At 48.3% G+C, this 25,336-nt stretch overlaps 1 protein-coding gene across 1 annotated transcript in view; it reads left to right on the forward strand.

Moving 5' to 3' along the window:
• Window positions 1-25,336, forward strand: part of aldh1a3 (aldehyde dehydrogenase 1 family, member A3) — a 149,855-nt gene that overhangs the window by 107,734 nt on the left and 16,785 nt on the right. The window contains exons 4-8 of the mRNA XM_080214456.1: window positions 11,376-11,489; window positions 12,786-12,888; window positions 14,615-14,799; window positions 23,779-23,943; window positions 24,027-24,184. Coding sequence (XP_080070582.1) covers window positions 11,376-11,489; window positions 12,786-12,888; window positions 14,615-14,799; window positions 23,779-23,943; window positions 24,027-24,184 — 725 coding nt within the window. The remainder of the gene's footprint in view (window positions 1-11,375; window positions 11,490-12,785; window positions 12,889-14,614; window positions 14,800-23,778; window positions 23,944-24,026; window positions 24,185-25,336) is intronic.

The raw sequence follows: 25,336 nt of genomic DNA on the forward strand, positions 1-25,336 counted from the left end.
GGATTAATCCCGGAGAGAGTGTACAGTGTAGATTGAGAGGGGGGGATTAATCCGAGACAAAGTGTACAGTGTAGATTGAGAGGGGGGAATTAATCCCAGAGAGAGTGTACAGTGTAGATTGAGAGGGGGGGTTAATCCTAGACAGAGTGTACAGTGTAGATTGAGAGGGGGGGTTAATCCCAGACAGAGTGTACAGTGTAGATTGAGAGGGGGGATTAATCCCAGAGAGAGTGTACAGTGTAGATTGAGAGGGGGGTTAATCCCAGAGAGAGTGTACAGTGTAGATTGAGAGGGGGGGTTAATCCCAGACAGAGTGTACAGTGTAGATTGAGAGGGGGGGTTAATCCCAGAGAGAGTGTACAGTGTAGATTGAGAGGGGGGGTTAATCCCAGAGAGAGTGTACAGTGTAGATTGAGAGGGGGGGTTAATCCCAGAGAGAGTGTACAGTGTAGATTGAGAGGGGGGTTAATCCCAGAGAGAGTGTACAGTGTAGATTGAGAGGGGGGGTTAATCCCAGACAGAGTGTACAGTGTAGATTGAGAGGGGGGATTAATCCCAGACAGAGTGTACAGTGTAGATTGAGAGGGGGGATTAATCCCAGAGAGAGTGTACAGTGTAGATTGAGAGGGGGGGGGTTAATCCCAGAGAGAGTGTACAGTGTAGATTGAGAGGGGGGATTAATCCCAGAGAGAGTGTACAGTGTAGATTGAGAGGGGGGGTTAATCCCAGAGAGAGTGTACAGTGTAGATTGAGAGGGGGGATTAATCCAGAGAGAGTGTACAGTGTAGATTGAGAGGGGGGGTTAATCCCAGACAGAGTGTACAGTGTAGATTGAGAGGGGGGATTAATCCCAGAGAGAGTGTACAGTGTAGATTGAGAGGGGGGATTAATCCCAGAGAGAGTGTACAGTGTAGATTGAGAGGGGGGGGTTAATCCCAGAGAGAGTGTACAGTGTAGATTGAGAGGGGGATTAATCCCGGAGAGAGTGTACAGTGTAGATTGAGAGGGGGATTAATCCCGGAGAGAGTGTACAGTGTAGATTGAGAGAGGGCATTAATCCCAGAGAGAGTGTACAGTGTAGATTGAGAGGAGGGGGGTTAATCCCAGACAGAGTGTACAGTGTAGATTGAGAAGGGGATTAATCCCAGAGAGAGTGTACAGTGTAGATTGAGAGAGGGCATTAATCCCAGAGAGAGTGTACAGTGTAGATTGAGAGAGGGCATTAATCCCAGAGAGAGTGTACAGTGTAGATTGAGAGGGGGGGGGTTAATCCCAGAGAGAGTGTACAGTGTAGATTGAGAGGAGGGGGGTTAATCCCAGAGAGAGTGTACAGTGTAGATTGAGGGGGGGGGTTAATCCCAGAGAGAGTGTACAGTGTAGATTGAGAGGGGGGATTAATCCCAGAGAGAGTGTACAGTGTAGATTGAGGGGGGGGGTTAATCCCAGAGAGAGTGTACAGTGTAGATTGAGAGGGGGGATTAATCCCAGAGAGAGTGTACAGTGTAGATTGAGGGGGGGGGGTTAATCCCAGAGAGAGTGTACAGTGTAGATTGAGAGGGGGGGGGGTTAATCCCAGAGAGAGTGTACAGTGTAGATTGAGAAGGGGATTAATCCCAGAGAGAGTGTACAGTGTAGATTGAGAGAGGGCATTAATCCCAGAGAGAGTGTACAGTGTAGATTGAGAGAGGGCATTAATCCCAGAGAGAGTGTACAGTGTAGATTGAGAGGGGGGGGGTTAATCCCAGAGAGAGTGTACAGTGTAGATTGAGAGGAGGGGGTTAATCCCAGAGAGAGTGTACAGTGTAGATTGAGGGGGGGGGGTTAATCCCAGAGAGAGTGTACAGTGTAGATTGAGAGGGGGATTAATCCCAGAGAGAGTGTACAGTGTAGATTGAGGGGGGGGGGTTAATCCCAGAGAGAGTGTACAGTGTAGATTGAGAGGGGGGATTAATCCCAGAGAGAGTGTACAGTGTAGATTGAGGGGGGGGGGTTAATCCCAGAGAGAGTGTACAGTGTAGATTGAGAGGGGGGGGGGTTAATCCCAGAGAGAGTGTACAGTGTAGATTGAGAGGGGGGGTTAATCCCAGAGAGAGTGTACAGTGTAGATTGAGAGGGGGGGGGTTAATCCCAGAGAGAGTGTACAGTGTAGATTGGGGGGGGGGATTAATCCCAGAGAGAGTGTACAGTGTAGATTGAGGGGGGGGGGTTAATCCCAGAGAGAGTGTACAGTGTAGATTGAGAGGGGGGATTAATCCCAGAGAGAGTGTACAGTATAGATTGAGGGGGGGGGGTTAATCCCAGAGAGAGTGTACAGTGTAGATTGAGGGGGGGGGTTAATCCCAGAGAGAGTGTACAGTGTAGATTGAGAGAGGGCATTAATCCCAGAGAGAGTGTACAGTGTAGATTGAGAGGGGGGGGGGTTAATCCCAGAGAGAGTGTACAGTGTAGATTGAGAGGAGGGGGGTTAATCCCAGAGAGAGTGTACAGTGTAGATTGAGGGGGGGGGGTTAATCCCAGAGAGAGTGTACAGTGTAGATTGAGAGGGGGGATTAATCCCAGAGAGAGTGTACAGTGTAGATTGAGGGGGGGGGGTTAATCCCAGAGAGAGTGTACAGTGTAGATTGAGAGGGGGGATTAATCCCAGAGAGAGTGTACAGTGTAGATTGAGGGGGGGGGTTAATCCCAGAGAGAGTGTACAGTGTAGATTGAGAGGGGGGGGGGTTAATCCCAGAGAGAGTGTACAGTGTAGATTGAGAGGGGGGGGTTAATCCCAGAGAGAGTGTACAGTGTAGATTGAGAGGGGGGGGGTTAATCCCAGAGAGAGTGTACAGTGTAGATTGGGGGGGGGGATTAATCCCAGAGAGAGTGTACAGTGTAGATTGAGGGGGGGGGGGTTAATCCCAGAGAGAGTGTACAGTGTAGATTGAGAGGGGGATTAATCCCAGAGAGAGTGTACAGTATAGATTGAGGGGGGGGGGGTTAATCCCAGAGAGAGTGTACAGTGTAGATTGAGGGGGGGGGGGTTAATCCCAGAGAGAGTGTACAGTATAGATTGAGAGGGGGGGGTTAATGCCAGAGAGAGTGTACAGTGTAGATTGAGGGGGGGGGGGGTTAATCCCAGAGTGTACAGTGTAGATTGAGGGGGGGGGGTTAATCCCAGAGAGAGTGTACAGTGTAGATTGAGAGGGGGGATTAATCCCAGAGAGAGTGTACAGTATAGATTGAGAGGGGGGGTTAATGCCAGAGAGAGTGTACAGTGTAGATTGAGGGGGGGGGGGTTAATCCCAGAGAGAGTGTACAGTGTAGATTGAGGGGGGGGGGGGTTAATCCCAGAGAGAGTGTACAGTGTAGATTGAGAGGGGGGATTAATCCCAGAGAGAGTGTACAGTGTAGATTGAGAGGGGGGATTAATCCCAGAGAGAGTGTACAGTGTAGATTGAGGGGGGGGGGGGTAATCCCAGAGAGAGTGTACAGTGTAGATTGAGGGGGGGGGGTTAATCCCAGAGAGAGTGTACAGTGTAGATTGAGAGGGGGGATTAATCCCAGAGAGAGTGTACAGTATAGATTGAGAGGGGGGGGTTAATCCCAGAGAGAGTGTACAGTGTAGATTGGGGGGGGGGTTAATCCCAGAGAGAGTGTACAGTATAGATTGAGAGGGGGGGGGTTATCCCAGAGAGAGTGTACAGTATAGATTGAGAGGGGGGGGTTAATCCCAGAGAGAGTGTACAGTGTAGATTGGGGGGGGGGTTAATCCCAGAGAGAGTGTACAGTATAGATTGAGGGGGGGGGTTAATCCCAGAGAGAGTGTACAGTGTAGATTGAGAGGGGGGATTAATCCCAGAGAGAGTGTACAGTGTAGATTGAGAAGGGGGTTAATCCCAGACAGAGTGTACAGTGTAGATTGAGAGGGGGGGTTAATCCCAGACAGAGTGTACAGTGTAGATTGAGAGGGGGGGTTAATCCCAGAGAGAGTGTACAGTGTAGATTGAGAGGGGGGGTTAATCCCAGAGAGAGTGTACAGTGTAGATTGAGAGGGGGGTTAATCCCAGAGAGAGTGTACAGTGTAGATTGAGAAGGGGGGTTAATCCCAGAGAGAGTGTACAGTGTAGATTGAGAGGGGGGGTTAATCCCAGAGAGAGTGTACAGTGTAGATTGAGAGGGGGGATTAATCCCAGACAGAGTGTACAGTGTAGATTGAGAGGGGGGATTAATCCCAGAGAGAGTGTACAGTGTAGATTGAGAGGGGGGGGGTTTATCCAGAGAGACTGTACAGTGTAGATTGAGAGGGGGGGGTTAATCCCAGAGAGAGTGTACAGTGTAGATTGAGAGGGGGATTAATCCCGGAGAGAGTGTACAGTGTAGATTGAGAGGGGGGATTAATCCGAGACAAAGTGTACAGTGTAGATTGAGAGGGGGGAATTAATCCCAGAGAGAGTGTACAGTGTAGATTGAGAGGGGGGGTTAATCCCAGAGAGAGTGTACAGTGTAGATTGAGAGGGGGGGTTAATCCCAGAGAGAGTGTACAGTGTAGATTGAGAGGGGGGGTTAATCCCAGAGAGAGTGTACAGTGTAGATTGAGAGGGGGGGTTAATCCCAGAGAGAGTGTACAGTGTAGATTGAGAGGGGGGGTTAATCCCAGAGAGAGTGTACAGTGTAGATTGAGAGGGGGGGTTAATCCCAGAGAGAGTGTACAGTGTAGATTGAGAGGGGGGATTAATCCCAGAGAGAGTGTACAGTGTAGATTGAGAGGGGGGGTTAATCCCAGAGAGAGTGTACAGTGTAGATTGAGAGGGGGGATTAATCCCAGAGAGAGTGTACAGTGTAGATTGAGAGGGGGGATTAATCCCAGAGAGAGTGTACAGTGTAGATTGAGAGGGGGGATTAATCCCAGAGAGAGTGTACAGTGTAGATTGAGAGGGGGGGGGTTAATCCCAGACAGAGTGTACAGTGTAGATTGAGAGGGGGGGGTTAATCCCAGAGAGAGTGTACAGTGTAGATTGAGAGGGGGATTAATCCCGGAGAGAGTGTACAGTGTAGATTGAGAAGGGGATTAATCCCAGAGAGAGTGTACAGTGTAGATTGAGAGAGGGCATTAATCCCAGAGAGAGTGTACAGTGTAGATTGAGAGGGAGGGGGTTAATCCCAGAGAGAGTGTACAGTGTAGATTGAGAGGAGGGGGGTTAATCCCAGAGAGAGTGTACAGTGTAGATTGAGAGGGGGGGTTAATCCCAGACAGAGTGTACAGTGTAGATTGAGAGGGGGATTAATCCCGGAGAGAGTGTACGGTGTAGATTGAGAGGGGGGATTAATCCCAGAGAGAGTGTACGGTGTAGATTGAGAGGGGGGATTAATCCCAGAGAGAGTGTACAGTGTAGATTGAGAGGGGGGGTTAATCCCAGAGAGAGTGTACAGTGTAGATTGAGAGGGGGATTAATCCCGGAGAGAGTGTACAGTGTAGATTGAGAGGGGGATTAATCCCGGAGAGAGTGTACAGTGTAGATTGAGAGGGGGGTTTAATCCCAGACAGAGTGTACAGTGTAGATTGAGAGGGGGGGGTTAATCCCAGAGAGAGTGTACAGTGTAGATTGAGAGGGGGGGGTTAATCCCAGAGAGAGTGTACAGTGTAGATTGAGAGGGGGGATTAATCCCAGAGAGAGTGTACAGTGTAGATTGAGAGGGGGGGTTAATCCCGGAGAGAGTGTACAGTGTAGATTGAGAGGGGGGATTAATCCCAGAGAGAGTGTACAGTGTAGATTGAGAGGGGGGGGTTAATCCCAGACAGAGTGTACAGTATAGATTGAGAGGGGGTGTTAATCCCAGACAGAGTGTACAGTATAGATTGAGAGGGGGTGTTAATCCCAGACAGAGTGTACAGTGTAGATTGAGAGGGGGGGTTAATCCCAGAGAGAGTGTACAGTGTAGATTGGGAGGGGGTGTTAATCCCAGACAGAGTGTACAGTGTAGATTGAGAGGGGGGGTTAATCCCAGAGAGAGTGTACAGTGTAGATTGAGAGGGGGTGTTAATCCCAGACAGAGTGTACAGTGTAGATTGAGAGGGGGTGTTAATCCCAGACAGAGTGTACAGTGTAGATTGAGAGGGGGGGTTAATCCCAGAGAGAGTGTACAGTGTAGATTGAGAGGGGGTGTTAATCCCAGACAGAGTGTACAGTGTAGATTGAGAGGGGGGGTTAATCCCAGAGAGAGTGTACAGTGTAGATTGAGAGGGGGGGTTAATCCCAGAGAGAGTGTACAGTGTAGATTGGGGGGGGGGTTAATCCCAGACAGAGTGTACAGTAAATATTCAGCAGAAGATTGTCGGGATGGGAAATCTAAGTTATGAAGGGAGGGTCTGGGTCTATTTCCGTTGAAGCTGAGAGGAGATTTGATTGAGGATTGATATCATAGAGAAAGGAAATATTATTTCCTCTGGTGAGCAGTCATTGATGAGGGAGTCGATGTTTAAAAAGCCCGCTGGAGTTCTGCGTGCTTTGGAGAATGTATTTCTGTGCTGTTGTTGGAATTTGACACAGGGTTTTTACAGCTGAAATTATTGCAACTTTTAGGGAAAATGTGGGCAAATTTTTTAACAAGTGAAACATGCAAAGCTCTCAAGAGAAATTGGGAAAATGAGGTTATTCTTGCAAAGTGTTAGCACAAACAAACTAGACTGAAAAGCCTCATTCTCTGCTGTAAACATAGAACATAGAACATAGAACATAGAACACTACAGCACAAACAGGCCCTTCGGCCCACAAGTTGCGCCGACCACATCACCTACCAACCTACAGACCTATCTATAACCCTCAATCTCATTAAACCCCATATACTCATCCAGAAGTCTTTTAAAAGACCCCAGCGAGTTCGCCTCCACCACCACTGACGGCAGCCGATTCCATTCACTCACCACCCTCTGAGTGAAAAACTTACCCCTAACATCACTTCTGAACCTCCCTCCCCGCACCTTAAATCTGTGTCCTCTCGTAGCGACCATTTCAAACCGGGGAAATAGCCTCTGAGAGTCCACCCTATCTATTCCTCTCAACATTTTGTAAACTTCTATCAGGTCGCCTCTCAACCTTCGTCTCTCCAGGGAAAAGAGTCCCAGCTCCCTCAACCTAACTTCATAAGGCATGCCTCCCAGTCCAGGCAACATCCTTGTAAATCTCCTCTGCACCCTTTCAATAGCTTCTACATCTTTCCTATAGTGAGGCGACCAGAACTGCGCACAATACTCCAAATGAGGCCTGACAAGGGTCTTATAAAGTTCCAGCATTACCTCCCGACTCCTAAACTCAATCCCTCGATTAATGAAGGCCAGTACACCATACGCCTTCTTGACCACCTCCTCCACCTGCGAGGCCGATTTAAGAGTCCTGTGGACCCGGACCCCAAGATCCTTCTGCTCCTCAACACTACTCAGACTTCTGCCCTTAATAGTGTACTCGTTCATCCCGTTGGTTCTGCCAAAATGGACGACAACACATTTATCCGCGTTGAAGTCCATCTGCCACTTCTCCGCCCAGTCCTGCATCCTATCTATGTCCTGCTGCAACTTTTGCCATCCTTCCAGATCATCCACAACACCACCGACCTTCGTGTCATCAGCGAACTTACTTACCCATCCCTCCACTTCCTCATCCAGGTCATTTATGAAAATGACAAACAACAAGGGTCCCAGAACAGATCCTTGAGGCACTCCGCTGGTGACTGACCTCCATTCAGAAAAAGCCCCATCCACAACCACTCTCTGCCTTCTGCAGGCAAGCCAGTTCTGGATCCACAAGGCCAAAGGCCCTTGGATCCCATGCCCTCTCACCTTCTCAAGAAGTCTTGCATGGGGGACCTTATCAAACGCCTTGCTGAAGTCCATGTACACTACGTCCACGGCACTTCCTTCGTCAATGTGTTCAGTCACATTATCGAAGAACTCAACTAGGCTTGTAAGGCACGACCTGCCCTTGACAAATCCATGCTGACTATTCCTGATCATGTCAAACCTCTCCAAATGTTCGTAAATCTTGTCCCTCAGAAGCCTCTCCATCAGCTTACCAACCACTGAGGTCAGACTCACCGGTCGGTAATTTCCCGGGCTATCTCTGTTCCCTTTCTTAAAAATAGGAACTACATCCGCAATCCTCCAATCCTCTGGAACCTCTCCCGTCTCCATTGACGACGCAAAGATCATCGCCAGGGGTTCTGCAATCTCTTCCCTCGCCTCCCACAGTATCCTGGGGTACATCCCATCTGGTCCCGGCGACTTATCTACCTTGATAGAATTCAAAAGTTCCAACACATCCTCCTCCTTAATATTCACGTACTCAATCCTTTCCATCTGCTGCAAATCCATAACAAAATCTCCCAGATCGGCTTCCACCGTGAATACTGAGGCGAAGTACTCGTTAAGCACCTCCGCCATTTCTTCTGGTTCCACACAAACCTTTCCCCCCTCACCTTTTATCGGTCCTATCCCTTCTCTTCTTATCCTTTTACCTTTCACATATTTATAAAAGGCCTTGGGATTCTCCTTAATCTTACTCGCCAAGGTCTTCTCATGACCCCTTCTGGCTCTCCTAATTTCCCTTTTAAGTTCCCTCCTACAGTCCTTATACTCCTCAAGATCTTTAACATCTCCTAATTCCCTGAACCTCTTGTACACCTTCCTTTTCTTCCTGACTAGGTTCAACACATCCTTTGTGCACCACGGTTCCCTCGACCCACCAAAACCCCCTCGTCTCATCGGAACGTTGTCATTCAGAGCTCCAGACACACATTCCTTGAATATCTGCCACCTTCCTTCGGTACTTTTCCCTAAGAACGCCTCCTTCCAGTTTATTTGTCCAAGTAACTTCCTGACTTCTTCGTATCTCCCCTTACCCCAGACAAACACCTTCCTAGCCTGCCTGATCCTATCTCGTTCCAACGCAATTGTGAAGGAGATAGAATTATGGTCACCATATCCAAGATGCTCTCCTACCGAAAGATCCATCACCTGCCCTGGTTCATTCGCCAGTACCAGGTCAAGTACAGCCTCTCCCCTCGTAGGCTTGTCCACATACTGCGTCAGGAAACCCTCCTGAACACACCTAACAAACTCCTCCCCATCTATACCCCTTACCCTAGGGATATTCCAGTCGATGTTTGGGAAATTGAAGTCTCCCATCACGACAACTCTGTTATTAAAACATCTCTCCAGAATCTGTTTCCCTATTTGCACTTCAACTTCCCTGTCACTATTGGGCGGCCTATAGATTACACCCAGCAAAGTTTTTGACCCTTTGCTGTTCCTAACTTCCACCCACAGAGATTCTGTAGACAATCCCTCCACGACATCCTCTTTCTCTGTAGCCATGACACTATCCCTGATCAACAGTGCCACGCCACCACCCCTTCTGCCACCCTCCCTGTCCTTCCTGAAGCACCTGAAGCCTGGCACCTGAAGTACCCAGTCCTGTCCCTGAGACATCCAAGTCTCCGTAATGGCCACCACATCACAATCCCAAACAGCTATCCACGCCCTAAGCTCATCTACCTTATTCACTATACTCCTTGCATTAAAATATATACACTTCAGCCCCTCAGTCTGGGCATTTCCCATCTCCACCACCTGTCTAACCTCCCTCGCATACTGCCTGCGGTCCTCCCCTACCTGGGAGCGAACCTCCTCTGTCCCAGTTTCCCCAACACAGTTCCCTCCCCCCATCCTTTCTAGTTTAAAGTCCCCCCGGTAGCCTTAGCCAGTCTTCCCGCCAAGATACTAGTCCCCCTGGTATTTAAGTGCCACCCGTCCCTACTATAGAGGTCCCACCTACCCCTAAAGAGGTCCCAGTGATCTAGGAACCGAAATCCCTGCCCTCTACACCAGTCCCTCAGCCACGCATTCACCCTCCACCTCATTTCATTTCTTCCCTCATTCTCCCTTGGCACAGGCAGCAATCCTGAGATTACTACCTTCGCTTTTCTCTTCCTCAGCTGCCTACCCAGTTCCCTATAGTCCTTTTTCACAAGTGCCTCCCTCTTCTTACCTACATCAGTAGTACCTATATGTACTACTACCTCCGGTTCCTCACCCTCCCCTTTCAGGATGTCTGGGACCCGCCCAGAGACATCCTGGATCCCAGCCCCAGGGAGACAAACCACCATCCGCGACTCCCTTCTACGTCCACAAAAACGCCTGTCTGCCCCCCTCACTGTGGAGTCCCCTATTAATACTACCTTTCTGCTTCCCTTTTTGATTTTTTGACTTACTGGCTCAGCTCCAGAGAGCTGGCCACCGCTTCCTCCCTCAGATGAGCTGTCCCCCCCAGTAGTACTCAGGCCGGAGTACTTATTTTGAAGGGGGACATCCACCGGAGTGCTCTCCATCACCCGTGTTTTCCCCTTCCTAATGGTAACCCAAGTGCCCTCATCCCGTTGCCCTGGTGTGACTACCTGCTGGTAGCTCCTTTCTATAACGTCCTCACTCTCCCTAACTAGCCGAAGGTCCTCGAGCTGCATTTGCAGCTCCTTAACCTGGTTTCGTAGGGCCTGCAACTCCACACACCGAGCACAGGTGTGGATGTCTGGCAGGCCAGGAGCCTCCAAGACCTCCCACATGTTGCATTGGCAACAACATACAGGTCTCACACTCATATTTACCCCTTATAGCAACCCAAAGGAAAAAAGGAAAAATAAACTTACAACTTTCCTTATCTCTTTGGCCCTGTGAGCCAAAGCACTTACAGCACACACAAATACAAAAGCAGTCTTACCAGCTCTCAGACAGAGCCCCTCTCTCTCTCTCTCTTTTTTTTTGGAATCCACACCTCTGTATTCTCCTGTTCCTGATTATTGCCAGTTCTATCATCTGATGTATATTTCAGTGATTCTTGTTGTCACTGCTGGTTAGGCCAGCATTTGTTACCCATCCCTATTTACTGTGCCAGTATTTTACCCATCCCTATTTCCCACTGCCTGAGATTACATGAAAGTGAAAGTTGAAGTAACCTTGCCACAATGCGTTCTCTCTAGATTGTGTATGATTCTGCCACGGCGCTCAGTGAGGTTAAATAATGTACTTAGTGGAAGTGAAGCCAACTAAAACAGCTCTGTCCTGGATGAAACCACTCTTGCTGCGATTGTCCCATTTCCATCTGTGAGCTAATTCTCCGAACCTGTTCTTGTGATGGCTAAACTCCTGTTTGTAACGTGTATCAGAAAGATGAGTCAGATTTCAGATGGGAAAACTGGTCAGAAACGGACAATAATGCTCATAATGTCTTTGTGTGTGCCACCCAGAAATCATTGTGAAATGTTGGTTGTTCTGTACTCCGGGCTGGGAATAATTGAACATTTTAACCTGTTAAAGGTTGTGTGAATCTTTATTTGGTGAATTTCAGGTCCCATTCCCCCCCGGTGTGGTGAATATTGTCCCCGGACTCGGACCCACCGCTGGGGCTGCTATTGCTTGCCACAAGGACATTGATAAAGTTGCATTCACTGGTTCAACTAAGGTAGGAAATTGCTTCATAATGCTGATTGTGTTTAGATATCGTAACAATTTTAACTCTATTACAAGAACTTGCTGTAAATGAAGAGGTGTGCGTCTTCTTAATCTTGTCCAACCCAGGGACGTTAGAACAAGGGCAGGGGTCCATGTGAAGGTAGTTTGTGAGACATGGAGTTACCTATATACAGAGGGAGTCTTTATCAGATCTGATTTAGCTATAGGACATTCAGTTACCAGGGCATAGACGCACAGGCTTGAGTTTCCAACTTATTTCATTGTTCTTTTCAGTTCAGCTAAAATCAGGAAACTATTGGAAGTTCAGTGCAAATTACATCCAACACAAATTGGATTTCCATAATCTTTCACACTGTGAAAAATCTCACACAGAGTGACAGCCAGCAGTAGATTCCATGACCGTCTGTACCCACCCATGTAAAAGTCAAATTTCTACAGCTAAATGTACAGGCCAGTGAACCACAGACAAGCAGGGTGTATATAAATAAGAACATAAGAAATAGGAGCAGGAGTAGGCCATCTAGCCCTTCGAGCCTGCCCCGCCATTCAATAAGATCATGGCTGATCGGAAGTGGATCAGTTCCACTTTCCCATCTGCTCCCCATAACCCTTAATTCTCTTGTCTATCAGAAACCTATCTACCCGTGACTTAAATATATTCAGCGAGGTAGCCTCCACCACTTCAACGGGCAGAGAATTCCAGAGATTCACCACCCTACCTTACACTATTTTTAAAAAGAAATAATTTTGTTCCAAGTTTTAAAAGTATTAATCATCCAGACTCTTTAAGGTAAGTGTGTCTAACCCATGTCTGTCGGGCCTGGTTGTAGCCCCGGAGACTCTCTTTAATCATTAAGATCAGATTATAATTCCTCCCTTCCTCACATCCTGAATAACTTTCTATATCTGTACACTGACCCCATTCTGCAGCTTTTCCAGTGGGTTAAACAAAGCACTGGACTCGCTGATCCTAACTGGTTATCTGTCATCTGTTAAATCCAACCCAATATATCGAAGACTGTTTGGCATTTCTCTTCCTGTCTGCACTATATACTGGGAGAGGGTGCTGAATGTCAGAGAGATACAGAGCGAATACTGGTGTTACTGGAATATAGCGTTGAGGCAGAGGTTAACACTGTGAGAATTTGTCTATAGGAACACATTTATATTTTTAAATCATTAGGGGCATTATTAGTTTCCAAGTCCAATGTGTTGATGATATGTTTGGATTCAGAAGATGAGTTTCTCTGTCATTCTCAGACTGTGTGTGTTGCTGTGTTGTTAGGTTGGAAAGTTAATAACTGAAGCTGCCTCGAAAAGTAACCTGAAGAGAGTGACCCTGGAACTGGGTGGGAAGAACCCCTGCATTGTGTTCGCGGACTGCGACTGTAAGGACAACTGCTTCACTGCCCTGAGTTTCTCCACTCCTACCGAGGGAGCACGTCCTCTCTCACCCTCAGGGCTGGGGAGATTTGAATTCAGGTTATAATTCGGATGTGGATATTTGGGGGAAGCTGGAGCTGTTCCCTTGGAGAGGGTCCTGAGGAGGTTTGATCAAGGTGTTCAGTATCATGAAGGGTCTGGATGGGGGAGATGGGGATAACCCATTGGTGGAGAGTTCCAGAATCAGCAGGTTAAAGGTGAAAGAACAAAGCTGATACAGGACAATAGGAGTCCCAATCCATAAAACATAGGAGCAGAATTAGGCTGCTCAGCCCATCAAATCTGCTCTGCCATTCAATCGTGGCTGATATTTTTCTCATCCCCGTTCTCCTGCCTTTTCCCCTGATCCCCTTATTAATCAGGAACCTATCTATCTCTGTCTTAAAGACACTCAGTGACCCGGCCTCCTCTGTGGCAAAGAGTTCCACACATTCCCCACTCTCTGGCTGAAGAAATTCCTCCTCATCTCTGTTTTAAAGGATTGTCCCTTTATCCTGAGGTTGTGCCCTCTGCTTCTAGTTTTTCCTACTAGTGGAAACATCCTCTCCACATCCACTCTATCCAGGGCCTCGCAGTATCCTGTAAGTTTCAATAAGATCCCCCCCCATCCTTCTAAACTCCAACAAGTCCAGACCTAGAGTCCTCAACTGTTCCTTATATGACAAGCTCTTCATTTCAGGGATCATTCTTATGAACCTCCTCTGGACCATTTCCAAGGCCGGCACATCCTTCCTTAGATATCGGGGCCCAAAACTCCTCACAATTCTCCAAATGGGGTCTGACCAGAGCCATATCCAGCGTCTAATCCGGATTGTACCATCTGAGGGGAGGAGGCAAATTCAGCTGTGGCTTCCAAAAAAAATGGATAAATATTTGAGGAGTGAAAACTTGTCGGGAATGTGGGAAGAGCAGAAACGTGGGAGCTGGGTATCAGGAGGAATGTGAGGGGGAGGGGGGACTGTGATGGAGGGGACTTGTGGAAGAAGGGAGGGGTCTGTGGAAGAGTGGGGGGGCTTGTGGGGGAATGGGGGGGCTGTGGAAGAGTGGGGGGGCCTGTGGAGGAGTGGGGGGGGCTGTGGAGGAGTGGGGGGGCCTGTGGAGGAGTGGGGGGCCTGTGGAGGAGTGGAGTGGCCTATGGCAGAGTAGGGGGCCTGTGGAGGAGTGGGGGGCCTGTGGGGGAGTGGGGGGGCCTGTGGGGGAGTGGGGGGCCTTGTGGAGGAGTGGGGGGGGGGCTGTGGAGGAGTGGGGGGGGTCTGTGGGGGAGTGGGGGGGGCCTGTGGGGGAGTGGGGGGCCTGTGGAGGAGTGGGGGGGGCCTGTGGGGGAGTGGGGGGCCTGTGGGGGAGTGGGGGTCCTGTGGAGGAGTGGGGGGGGGCTGTGGGGGAGTGGGGGGCCTGTGGAGGAGTGGGGGGGCCTGTGGAGGAGTGGGGGGGGCTGTGGGGGAGTGGGGGGCCTGTGGAGGAGTGGGGGGGCCTGTGGAGGAGTGGGGGGGCCTGTGGAGGAGTGGGGGGTCCTGTGGAGGAGTGGGGGGGGTCTGTGGGGGAGTGGGGGGGGGTCTGTGGGGGAGTAGGGGGTGCCTGTTGGGGGAGTGGGGGGGGTGGGCTGTTGGGGGAAGTTGAATATTGCTGTAGGGATCATGCCCATCTTTTAGAGGTTGTTTTCCCTTTGCCCAGTGTCCCTGGCTGTGGAATGTGCTTCACATGGAGCTTTCTTCAACCAAGGCCAGTGTTGTACAGCGGCCGCTCGAATATTTGTTGAGGAACCGATATATGAGGAGTTTGTTCGCCGCAGTGTGGAACGAGTCAAAAAACGGGTAGTCGGAAATCCTTTCGATCCAAAAACTGAACAAGGACCTCAGGTAAGAGGAAAATCACCTGGGCCGGGATTCTCCCAAAATATTCCAAGTCCCCAGTGCGTGTGAAAACTGGAGTAACTCCCGCTGGTTATGTTAGTGTGATTATCAGGGTGAATCTGAGTGTTACAGAGTGCCCGAGCGAGATTCCCTCTGAGAATCAGGTGGTGGCCTAGTCCCCACTGGAGAGCCGGGAGCAACAGCGCTGAGTGGGTCACTGCACCGAGATCAGGGAACGCACTGTGATCCCGCACTGCTGACATCCCCATCACTGACCAGACCCGCAAACCCCCCCCACAGTTACCCCTGCCAAACACCCACCCCCCAATCGCTGGCCTCCCAGACCTGCCCGGGCAAGCCCCAATCTCCCTGATTCTCCCCCCGCCACCCCAATCTCCCGATCCATCCCCAACTGATGGACCCGACACACCCCTTCCCCCCCTCCCCATGGCAGACCGGACCCCCCCACCCAGATGGCCAGCTCGAATTATCTTCCCCCCACCTTCTACCACAGATCCCGAATGCAGGGTGGCAGCAGAACCCCCACCCCCACCAATAGGCCGCACCTCTCTGGCCTCACCGCCTTGGCACTGCCTGATGCCCTGTGAGCAATGTGAAGGTATCCCTTGGGCATTGCCACTTTGCCTGTTGGGCAGTGTCAGGGTGCCAGGCTGGCACTGCCGGAGTCACCCCCTTACCCCTGACCTCCTGGGAGAGGGGCCTCAATGGCCTCTCTTTCCTCTAGCCCCCTGTTCCCCGTTCGTGGGGAGCTATTGTGAACCCCACTGGAGTGAACCACACCTGACGGGGGGCTGGGGACACTAATGGACCCGGAAACTTCAGTCCTGGGCCCACTAATGAGATACAAATACCGATTTCCGGCGCAGAGCCGATTACTCTGAAAAGCTTTGCCAAGGAGAAGCGCAGAGGCCGTGATGGTCAGCAGGAAGTGTGCGAAACAGCCTCCACTGATGTCTGCCGGCCCACCGTGCTACCGGGTAAATCATCCCCCAGAACCTGAAGAGAAATTTTCAGATGATTAGTTCCTCAGTGTAAAGCTTGATGGACTATCTGAAGGATGGATTTGTATATCGTGTGTGAGTTAGTTTGGAATTGTGTGTGTGATTGTTACACTATTTATTCACACGGGGGGGGGGTGTTTGCTGTGGCTCAGTGGGTCCCAGGTTGTGAGCCCCAGTGCAGCACCGCAGGAGGGCTGCACTCTCAGGCGGGCTGTCTTTCCGTTGAGATCGAGGTTTCGGCCGCTCTCTCCGGCAGATTTAAAACATCCAATCGCTCAGTTTGGAAAGAGTTATCCCCAACGACCTGACCAATGTTCACCTCTCGATGAACACCCCCCTCAGTCATAATCCTGCTGATTGTGGAGCTCGTTTTATCTCCATCACCACGGTGATTCAGGAATTGGCTGGAAGAAACTTTGAGGTGTGCTGGGCTACTGAAAGGCGCTACATAAATGCAAGATCCTGAATTCATTTTCTACTTTTGACAAATATTCAAATGTGATTCTTTTATTAAATTATTTTCGTTATTCATCTGTGGCAGCTTAATAAGCAGTTCCTCCCCCTCCCCCCAGTACCCCCACCCCTCTCCCCCCACTCTCCCTCTCCGCCCCCATCCGCCGCCCCCACTCCCATGCTCCCTGGTCTCAGAAACACCTTTCTAAACTGCAGCATTAATAATCTGATGCGAATACTCTGAGACTATTTCTCTATTTAAACATCTACCTTTAGGCTTTTACTGTCCAGCTCTTCTGCTATGTTTACACAGTCCAAAACTTGTTTGGCTTCATTCTGAGATCAGGAGATCTTTCTGAAGTTGAGATTTAATCCTTTCACATTCTCGTTACAAACACAAAACAATGCACTTATTTGTCTGACACACTCTGACTGGGTTGGGTGTTTGTTTTCTACTCATTTAGACAGGTCAATCACTCAGCAAAGTTTCTGATATCTAATTTTAAGCAAAGGAAATAATTTGTACAAGTTAATGAATAGCGTGTTGTGAAGTTTGATGGTGAGGAAGGCCACACATAGCTCAGTGAAAGCAGCTGTGAAATTAATGGAATGAGCAAAAAATCTTTCTTCCTTCCGAATGGTTTGGATTCTTGTTCCTGCGATTGCCAGCAGTTCCGGCACCTGTACATCCTGGGAATTGCTCAGAGACTGGCGTTTTCCCATCTCCAAGCACTTTCTACCACACTAAACCAAGCGCTGTGACCACTGGCAATGTTCACCCTCTGTAAACCTGCTCTCATTAGCTGTTCCCTGTAATCCTCATTGGTGTAAGCATCATTTCCAAAGGATTACCCTCTGTCTCTGCCACTGTCTGTGGGAGTGAAATACAGTGGGGGTGATTTTCCAATCTCGCTGCACCTGCCCAGGTCACCCCGATCCCAGAAAACAGCAGGTCAGCCCAAACACCAGCTCAAGACCGGTGGCAAACAGTTTGTAACTGTCCCATTCCTCTGTAATCCGGACCCTGCTCTTTCTGAGTGTGAGGCAATTAGTATATTTAAAGTGGTATTTAAATATGTGTGACCCTGCTCAACTCCCAGCTCAAAGACTCACACCAGGTTAAAGTCCAACCAGTTTGATAGTAAACCCACAAGGAACAGTGTTCCTTCATCAGGTGTGTGGAAGGTTCTGATCAGAGAAGAGCATATAAAAGCACACACAGTTTACAGAATACTGATTAGAATGTGAGTCTTTACAACTAACCTGCTATTCAAGTCTTAAAGATGCAGATAATGTGAGTGGAGAGAGCATTAAACACAGGTTAAAGAGATGTGTATTATCTCCAGACAGAACAGTAAGTGAGATTTTGCAAGCCCAGGCAAATCACGGGGGTTACAGATAGTGTGACATGAACCCCAGATCCCAGTTGAGGCCGTCCTCATGTGTGCAGAACTTGGCTATCAGTCTCTGCTCAGCGACTCTGCACCTGAATGGCCAGGCAGTACCCACCAGGCACCCCGACAGTGTTCCAGGGGCAGTGCCAAGTGGGTGGGATCTAAGTGGGCTTGGGGCCAGTGTGAACACTATAACAGAGGGGCTATGCAGAGGGTGACATGGAGGGGAGCGACATGCAGGGGGGATCATGAAGGGGTCATGAAGGGGGGACATTTTGGGGTGAGGCAGGAGCACACATTGGGAGGGCCCCAATGCCGCCAGTGAGGAGAGGAGAGGGGCCCGATGTCCGTGGAGGGACAGAAGGATGATGTGTGATCAGGGCACCCTCGCACCCAAGAGCTCTGAAGCCAGGCTCACCGGCAATGTTCAGGTCCCGACCTCCTCAGTACCCGCAACGCAACTCACTCTGTCCCCAATTCTGCTCAGAGATTGACTCAATTAGAGGAAGCAAAGTTTCATTTCAAAGGCAGCAGTGTTAAACTGAGGGAGAGAGAGTGTGGGAGCTATATTAGACTGGGGGGGGGGGGGCGCGTGGGAGAGTATGGGGACTGTATTAGACTGGGGGGAGGGGAGTGAGGGTGTGGGAGTTTTATTAAACTGGGGAGGGGGTGGGCGAGTGTAGGAGCTGTATTAGACTGGGGTTGGGGGGAGAATGTGGGAGCTGTATTAAATTGGGGCTGGGGTGGGGGGGTCAGTGTGGAATGGTGTTAGATGTGGAGAATGTTGATCCAGAAGGAACTCTTCCAGTATAAACGCTAAAAATATAACAAACTTACTCCAACTCATAAATCAGAGAAAAGATTTACGAAAGAAACTTTATTATTCCAAACTTTAGGCCTCACCCTTGGCCAATCCAAGATTCCCCACAATTCCCAACATGTCCTAATTTATACTCAGTCAGCTGATTCTCACATCATTCTGTCATTGGTTACATGGTTTACTGGGTCAGCTGACCCTTACAGCATATTAACATTGGTCACATTAAATGCAATGTTCTCACTGGTTACATTCTAACAGAGGGAGGTCTCTCAGAGTCAGTGTCACCAAACCATCACACACAAATTCTCTTTAAACGGGGGTGAGACTAACAGTGTAAGTGTGGTGATTTTTTTTATATATAAGACTACACAGAAATTGAAAGTGTGAAACAGACTATTCAGCTCTTTAAACTGTTCCTGTTTATCCTCGTCTCACAGGTCAGCCTGCCCCCATTCCCCCGTCTCCCCTTTCCCATCCTCATCGACAGGTTGTCTGTTTCACATTTTTTACACGTTCTATATAAACCTTCCCTTCTAATTTCTTATATTTATCCTCCTTCACTCAACAACTGGAAACAATTTGTTTAAACTTTTTTTTAAAAATTTGTTTAAAGTTCTCAAGCAATGCAGGAAAAGGAGAAACAGGGTTATCAGTACTAACAGCTCCAACTTTCACAGCTCAAAGCTTATGGATAGGAGCACAGGGCGTGGAGCACAGGGCACGGGCACGGAGCATGCCAACATAGGAACTAGGAGCAGGATTAGGCCATTTGGCCCCTCAAGCCTGCTCTACCATTCAATAAGATTTAGAGGAAAGGATTGCAAAGATGATTCTGCATAGGAGCGAAAGTAACAGGGTAGTTGTTATGGGGGACTTTAACTTTACAAATATTGACTGGAAAAGCTATAGTTCAAGTACTTTAGATGGGTCAGTTTTTGTCCAATGTGTGCAGGAGGGTCTCCTGACACAGTAGATAGGCCAACAAGAGGCCGCATTGCATTTGGTACTGGGCAGTGAACCAGGCCAGATGTTAGATTTGGAGGTAGGTGGACACTTTGGTGATAGTGACTACAATTCGGTTACTTTTACATTAGCAATGGAAAGGGATAGGTATATACTGCAGGGCAAGAGTTATAGCTGGGGGAAAGGAAATTATGATGTGATTAGGCGAGATTTAGGATGCATAAGATGTGGAAGGAAACTGCAGGGGATGGGCACAATTGAAATGTGGAGCTCGTTCAAGGAACAGCTACTGCGTGTCCCTGATAAGTATGTACCTGGCAGGCGGGAAGTGGTCAAGCAAGGGAACCATGGTTTACTAAAGTTGAATCACTTGTGAAGAGGAAGAAGGAGACTTATGTCAAGATGAGACATGCAGGCTCAGTTAGGGCACTGGAGAGTTATAAATTAGCCAGGAAGGAGCTAAAGAGAGAGTTACGAAGAGCCAGGAGGAGACATGAGAAGTCTTTGGCAGGTAGAATCAAGGAAAACCCTAAAGCTTTCTATAGGTATGTCAGGAATAAAAGAATGACTTGGGTAAGATTCGGGCCAGTCAAGAACAGTAGTGGGAAGTTGTGCATGGAGTCTGAAGAGATAGGAGAGGCACTGAATGAATATTTTTCATCAGAATTCACACAGGAAAAAGACAACATTGTCAAGGAGAATAATGAGATACAGGCTACTGGACTAGACGGGATTGAGGTTCATAAAGAGGAGGTGTTAGCAATTCTGGAAAGTATGAAAATAGATAAGTCCCCTGGGCCGAATGGGATTTATCCTAGGATTCTCTAGCAGGCTAGGGAGCAGATTGCAGAGTCTTTGGCTTTGATCTTGAGGTCATTATTGTCTACAGGAATAGTGCCGAAAGACTGGAGGATAGCAAATGTTGTCCCCTTGTTCAAGAAGTGGAATAGAGACAACCCTGGTAATCATAGACCTGTGAGCCTTACTTCTGTGGTGGGCAAACTTTTGGAAAGGATTATAAGAGATAGGATTTATAATCATCTAGAAAGGAATAATTTAATTAGGGATCGTCAACACGGTTTTGTAAAGGGTAACTCATGCCTCAGAAACCTTACTGAGTTCTTTGAGAAGGTGAACAAAGAGATGGATAAGGGTAAAGCGGTTGATGTGGTGTATATGGATTTCAGTAAAGAGTTTGATAAGGTTCCCCACGGTAAGCTATTGCAGAAGATACGGAGGCGTGGGATTGAGGGTGATTGAGCGGTTTGGATCAGAAATTGCCTAGCTGCAAGAAGATAGAGGGTGATGGTTGGTGGGAAACCATCCTGGTGTTCAGTTACTAGTGGTGTACCACAAGGATCTGTTTTGGAGCCACTGCTGTTTGTCATTTTTATAAATGACCTAGATGAGGGCGTAGAAGGATGAGTTAGTAAATTTGCAGATGGCATTAAGTCCGTGGGATTGTGGACAGTGCGGAAGGATGTTGCAGGTTACAGAGGGACATAGATAAGCTGTAGAGCTGGGCTGAGAGGTGGCAAATGGAGTTCAATGTGGATAAGTGTGAAGTGATTCACTTTGGAAGGAGTAACAGGAATACAGAGTACTGGGCTAATGGTAAGTTACTTGGTAGTGTGGATGAGCAGAGAGATCTCGGGGTACATGTGCCTAGATCCCTGAAAGTTGGCACCCAGGTTGATAGGGTTGTTAAGAAGGCGTACAGTGTGTTAGCTTTTATTGGTAGAGGGATTGAATTTCGGAGCCGTGAGGTCATGTTACAACTGTACAAAACTCTGGTGCGGTCGCACTTGGAGTATTGCGTACAGTTCTGGTCGCCGCATTATAAGAAAGATGTGGAGGCATTGGAAAGGGTGTAGAGGAGGTTTACCAGGATGTTGCCTGGTATGGTGGGAAGGTCTTATGAAGAAAGGCTGAGGGACTTGAGGCTGTTTTTGTTAGAGAGAAGAAGGTTAAGAGGTGACCTAATAGAGGCATACAAGATGATCAGAGGGTTAGATAGGGAGGTCAGTGAGAGCCTTTTTCCTCGAATGGTGACGGCTAACACGAGGGGACATAGCTTTAAATTGAGGGGTGGTAATTATAGGACGGATGTCAGAGGTAGGTTCTTTACTCAGAGGGTAGTAAGGGCGTGGAATGCCCTGCCTGCAGCAGTTGTGGACTCGCCAACTTTAAGGGTGTTCAAATGGTCAGTGGATAAACATATGGATAACACTGGAATAGTTTAGGTTAGAGGGTCATTAGATTGGTTCCACTGGTCGGCGCAACATCGAGGGCCGAAGGGCCTGTACTGCGCTGTAATGTTCTATGTTCTATTCTCACTCTGTAGAAGACCAAAACTCACTCTATTTTCTTTTTTCCTTTTTAATATTTGCAGAAACAGTTTTTACATTGCTCATATTCTGATTTATTTCTTCTAATAAACCTTTTTTGTCATTCTCTGCCATTCTTTATGTTCTGATCAATCATCTAACCATCTGTGGGGGGAGCGGCATGTTGGTACAGCGGTTAGCAATGCTGCCTCTCAGCACCAGGGATCTAGGTTCCATTCCCAGCTTGTGTGACTGTCTGTGTGGAGTTTGCATGTTCTCCCCATGTCTGGGAGCTCCGGTTTTCTCCAGCAGTCCCAGAGACGTGCTGGTTAGGTGCATTAGCCGCACTAAATTCTCCCTCAGTGTACCTCAGGTGCTGGAGTGTGAGGACTAGGGGATTTCACAGTAACTTCATTGCAGTGTTAATGTAAGCTTACTTGTGACACTAATAAATAAACTTTAACCTGCCACTCACCATTGCACAGTTTACACAGTTACATTCCAAAGCCAGTAGACTTTGTGGAGAAGTGGAAATTCTCAGTGGGTCTGGCAGCATCTGAAGCTGGTGTTTCAGTGTGAACTCGCTTTCTCCTTCCACAGAAACTGAGTATTTCCACTGGTTTCAGCATCAGCATTCAGGATTGAGTGTTGGATTTTGGGAGAAGGTTAGAGCAGAGTGCTGAGTGAGAGAGAAATGTGGGGAAAGTGAAAAACAGGATCAGATTTCACTGAAACTCAAATAGATCAGTAGGTGGAAGATTGAGATTATTAGCAATTTGGGTTAAAATTGAAAAAGGACAAGTTCAGAGTGTCAGATTGGAATGGGGGAGAGTTTAGACAAGAGGGGAGTGAGTAGCTGAAGTGAGCTGGAATTGACACAGATCCAAGAGCATTTTCAAATGGGACCCTTGAGATTTTGTGTGAACTCTGAGGGCAGAGGGTGTTTGATAAGTAATTCAATTACACCAAGTATTTCAGAGGAAGCTGAGATCTGTTATCTCTCCCTCCACTTCACTGCAATTGTGGAGAGATATGAATCCCCAGTGTCACTATCACCCCCAGACAATGTTCGTGCTGAGTCAGCAACATTACTGCGGATATTTGCTGATGGATTATCAGTGGTGACACAAAGCTGGCTGGGTGAACACAGCACTCCTGTAAGTCTGCTTAAAACAAGAAAACACTGAATGCCCATTTAACACCAACTGAAAGTAAATTAAACCCCTTCACATCAAATTCTGTGACTCTCAGTGAACAACATCACAAAATACAATGAAATATTCTCCTGCAGTTGGCAGTGAAGATGTTAATTGGCAATGAACCAAACTCCTCAATAAAGTGGTGGAACTCGAGCTTCTCTCTGAAACTGTGGGCACCAACATGGAGAGGTTGTAGTTTAGATCACAGAACTGGTAATGTATTACCACACCCCAAAGGGTCCAGCTTGTGAAAGTCATGTCAGCACCATCCAGGAAACTCTATAGGGGCCTGGGAGTGAAGTCATGTCTCAGGCTGGAGCAGCCTGGGGCCAGACACTGAAAGCAACAATAAAACATGATTAGGTGCTGATACCCGATTCCGATATCTTAACTGGGGACTTTGTAATTACCCAAAGGATTGTAGTGAGAGAAGAAAGCTGCATGTACCATTCCCGAATGAGAATGGGACTTCCCAAAGCCAGGGATGGAAGGAGATAGACCTGCAGCAAGGCACACCGCATCAGATTTCCAACCACTTAGACTCTACAGTGTACTCTGTGAACCTTCAGACGAAAGTATTGAAGAGATGACACCTGTGGAGGCTGGGGGCTGTTTCACCGTGTCAGACTGTCAGTGTACGAACGGAGGATGTATCCCCTCTCTCTGGGTTATTTATCTTTCTGACAGATACAGTTAAGTGGAACACTCAGGATGAGCTGCTGTTTAAACACTAGTGCCCATTATTCGGGTAACCTGAGGCCTAGCTCCCAGCTTACTCTCCTCACTCATCCCATTCACTTCCAACAGATTGACCAAGTTGCGTTTGACAAGATTATGGAGCTGATCGAGAGTGGCAAGAAGGAGGGAGCGAAGCTGGAGACTGGCGGCTGTGCCGTGGGTGACGTGGGTCATTACATTCAGCCCACTGTGTTCTCCGAGGTGACAGACAACATGCGAATCGCAAAGGAGGAGGTACACCACTTCGATCAAAGCTTTGAATGATAAAGTTAACTTGGCAATTGCATAAGTTTCATCGTATTTTTCATCTGCTACAGATCTTTGGACCCGTGCAAGTGATAATGAAGTTTAGAAGCACAGAGGAGGTTATTAAAAGAGCCAATGACACTGAGTTTGGACTGACAGCTGGAGTATTCACCAAGAACATTGACAAAGCTTTGACATTGGCATCTGCCCTTCAGTCTGGAACAGTTTGGTAAAAAATACATTTTTTTCTGATATGACTGTTTCAGCACCAGCTGTGTTCTATTGTGAAAGATTTCTAATGGAAATAACAAAGTGGGTTCTGATTAAATGGGATGAGACTCAGAGCAGCAATGGGTGGGGCGACAGTTTGGTTCCCTCCCCCAGGAGATGGTTTATACCTGGTGCAGCAGTGACTGAGTTATCCGTCAGCTGGAGGTGAGCAAATCATTGCAGCCCCCCTCCCCCCCGTCCCCCGCCCGAGCTTCCCTGGAAAATGCTCCAAACTTAGCAACCACCCAGTCCAAACATTGTGACTGCGGTTCCTGAATTCTCAGAGACATCCTCTGTAGCTTAACAGTTAGGAGCAGGAGAAGGCCATTCAGCCCCTCGAGCTTGCTGCACCATTTGAGAAGGACGAGATTGTGGCCTCATCTTCACTTCCCTCTTTACCTTCCTCAAAAAAGACAGTAGGACTAGGGGGCACAGCCTCAAGATAAAGGGGAGGCGGTTTAGAACGGAGTTGAGGAGGAACTTCTTCACTCAAAGGGTGGTGAATCTCTGGAATTCTCTGCCCGTTGAAGTGGTGGAGGCTGCCTCGCTAAATATTTTTAAGAAGCGGGTTGATGGGTTTTTGATAAGAGAGGGGATTAAGGGTTATGGGGAGAGGGCGGGAAAGTGGAACTGAGCCACGACAGATCAGTCATGATCTTATTGAATGGCGGGGCAGGCTCGAAGGGCTAGATGGCCTACTCCTGCTCCTATTTCTTATGTTCTTATGTTCTTATGTTCCTCTACCCAATCAGGAATGTTCCAAACTCAGCCACAAAAATCCTCGATATCTCTGCCTCCACTGACCTCCAGGGAAGAGAATCTCACTGACCCTCCGAGGAAAAGGTCATGAGTGAGAATGAGAGATAATTTAGCAGGGGGGAGGGGGAGCTTTCAAAACTGGGGGATCTTGATGGAGTCAAGTAATGGTTTCCACTTGTGAGTGGGTCAATGACCAAAAGGACACAGATTTAGAATAATTATGCCTCTTCTCAAGGGGATGGGTAATAAACACTGACCACGACAGCAATACCACTTCCCATAAACAAATTTTAAAAAAGAACCAGAGGTGAGATGAAGTGATATCTTTAGCAGGCGATAGCACTACCTGATA

Source organism: Carcharhinus amblyrhynchos, chromosome 28, assembly GCF_965287045.1.
Source record: "Carcharhinus amblyrhynchos chromosome 28, sCarAmb.v2.hapA, whole genome shotgun sequence".
Taxonomy (NCBI): domain Eukaryota; kingdom Metazoa; phylum Chordata; class Chondrichthyes; order Carcharhiniformes; family Carcharhinidae; genus Carcharhinus; species Carcharhinus amblyrhynchos.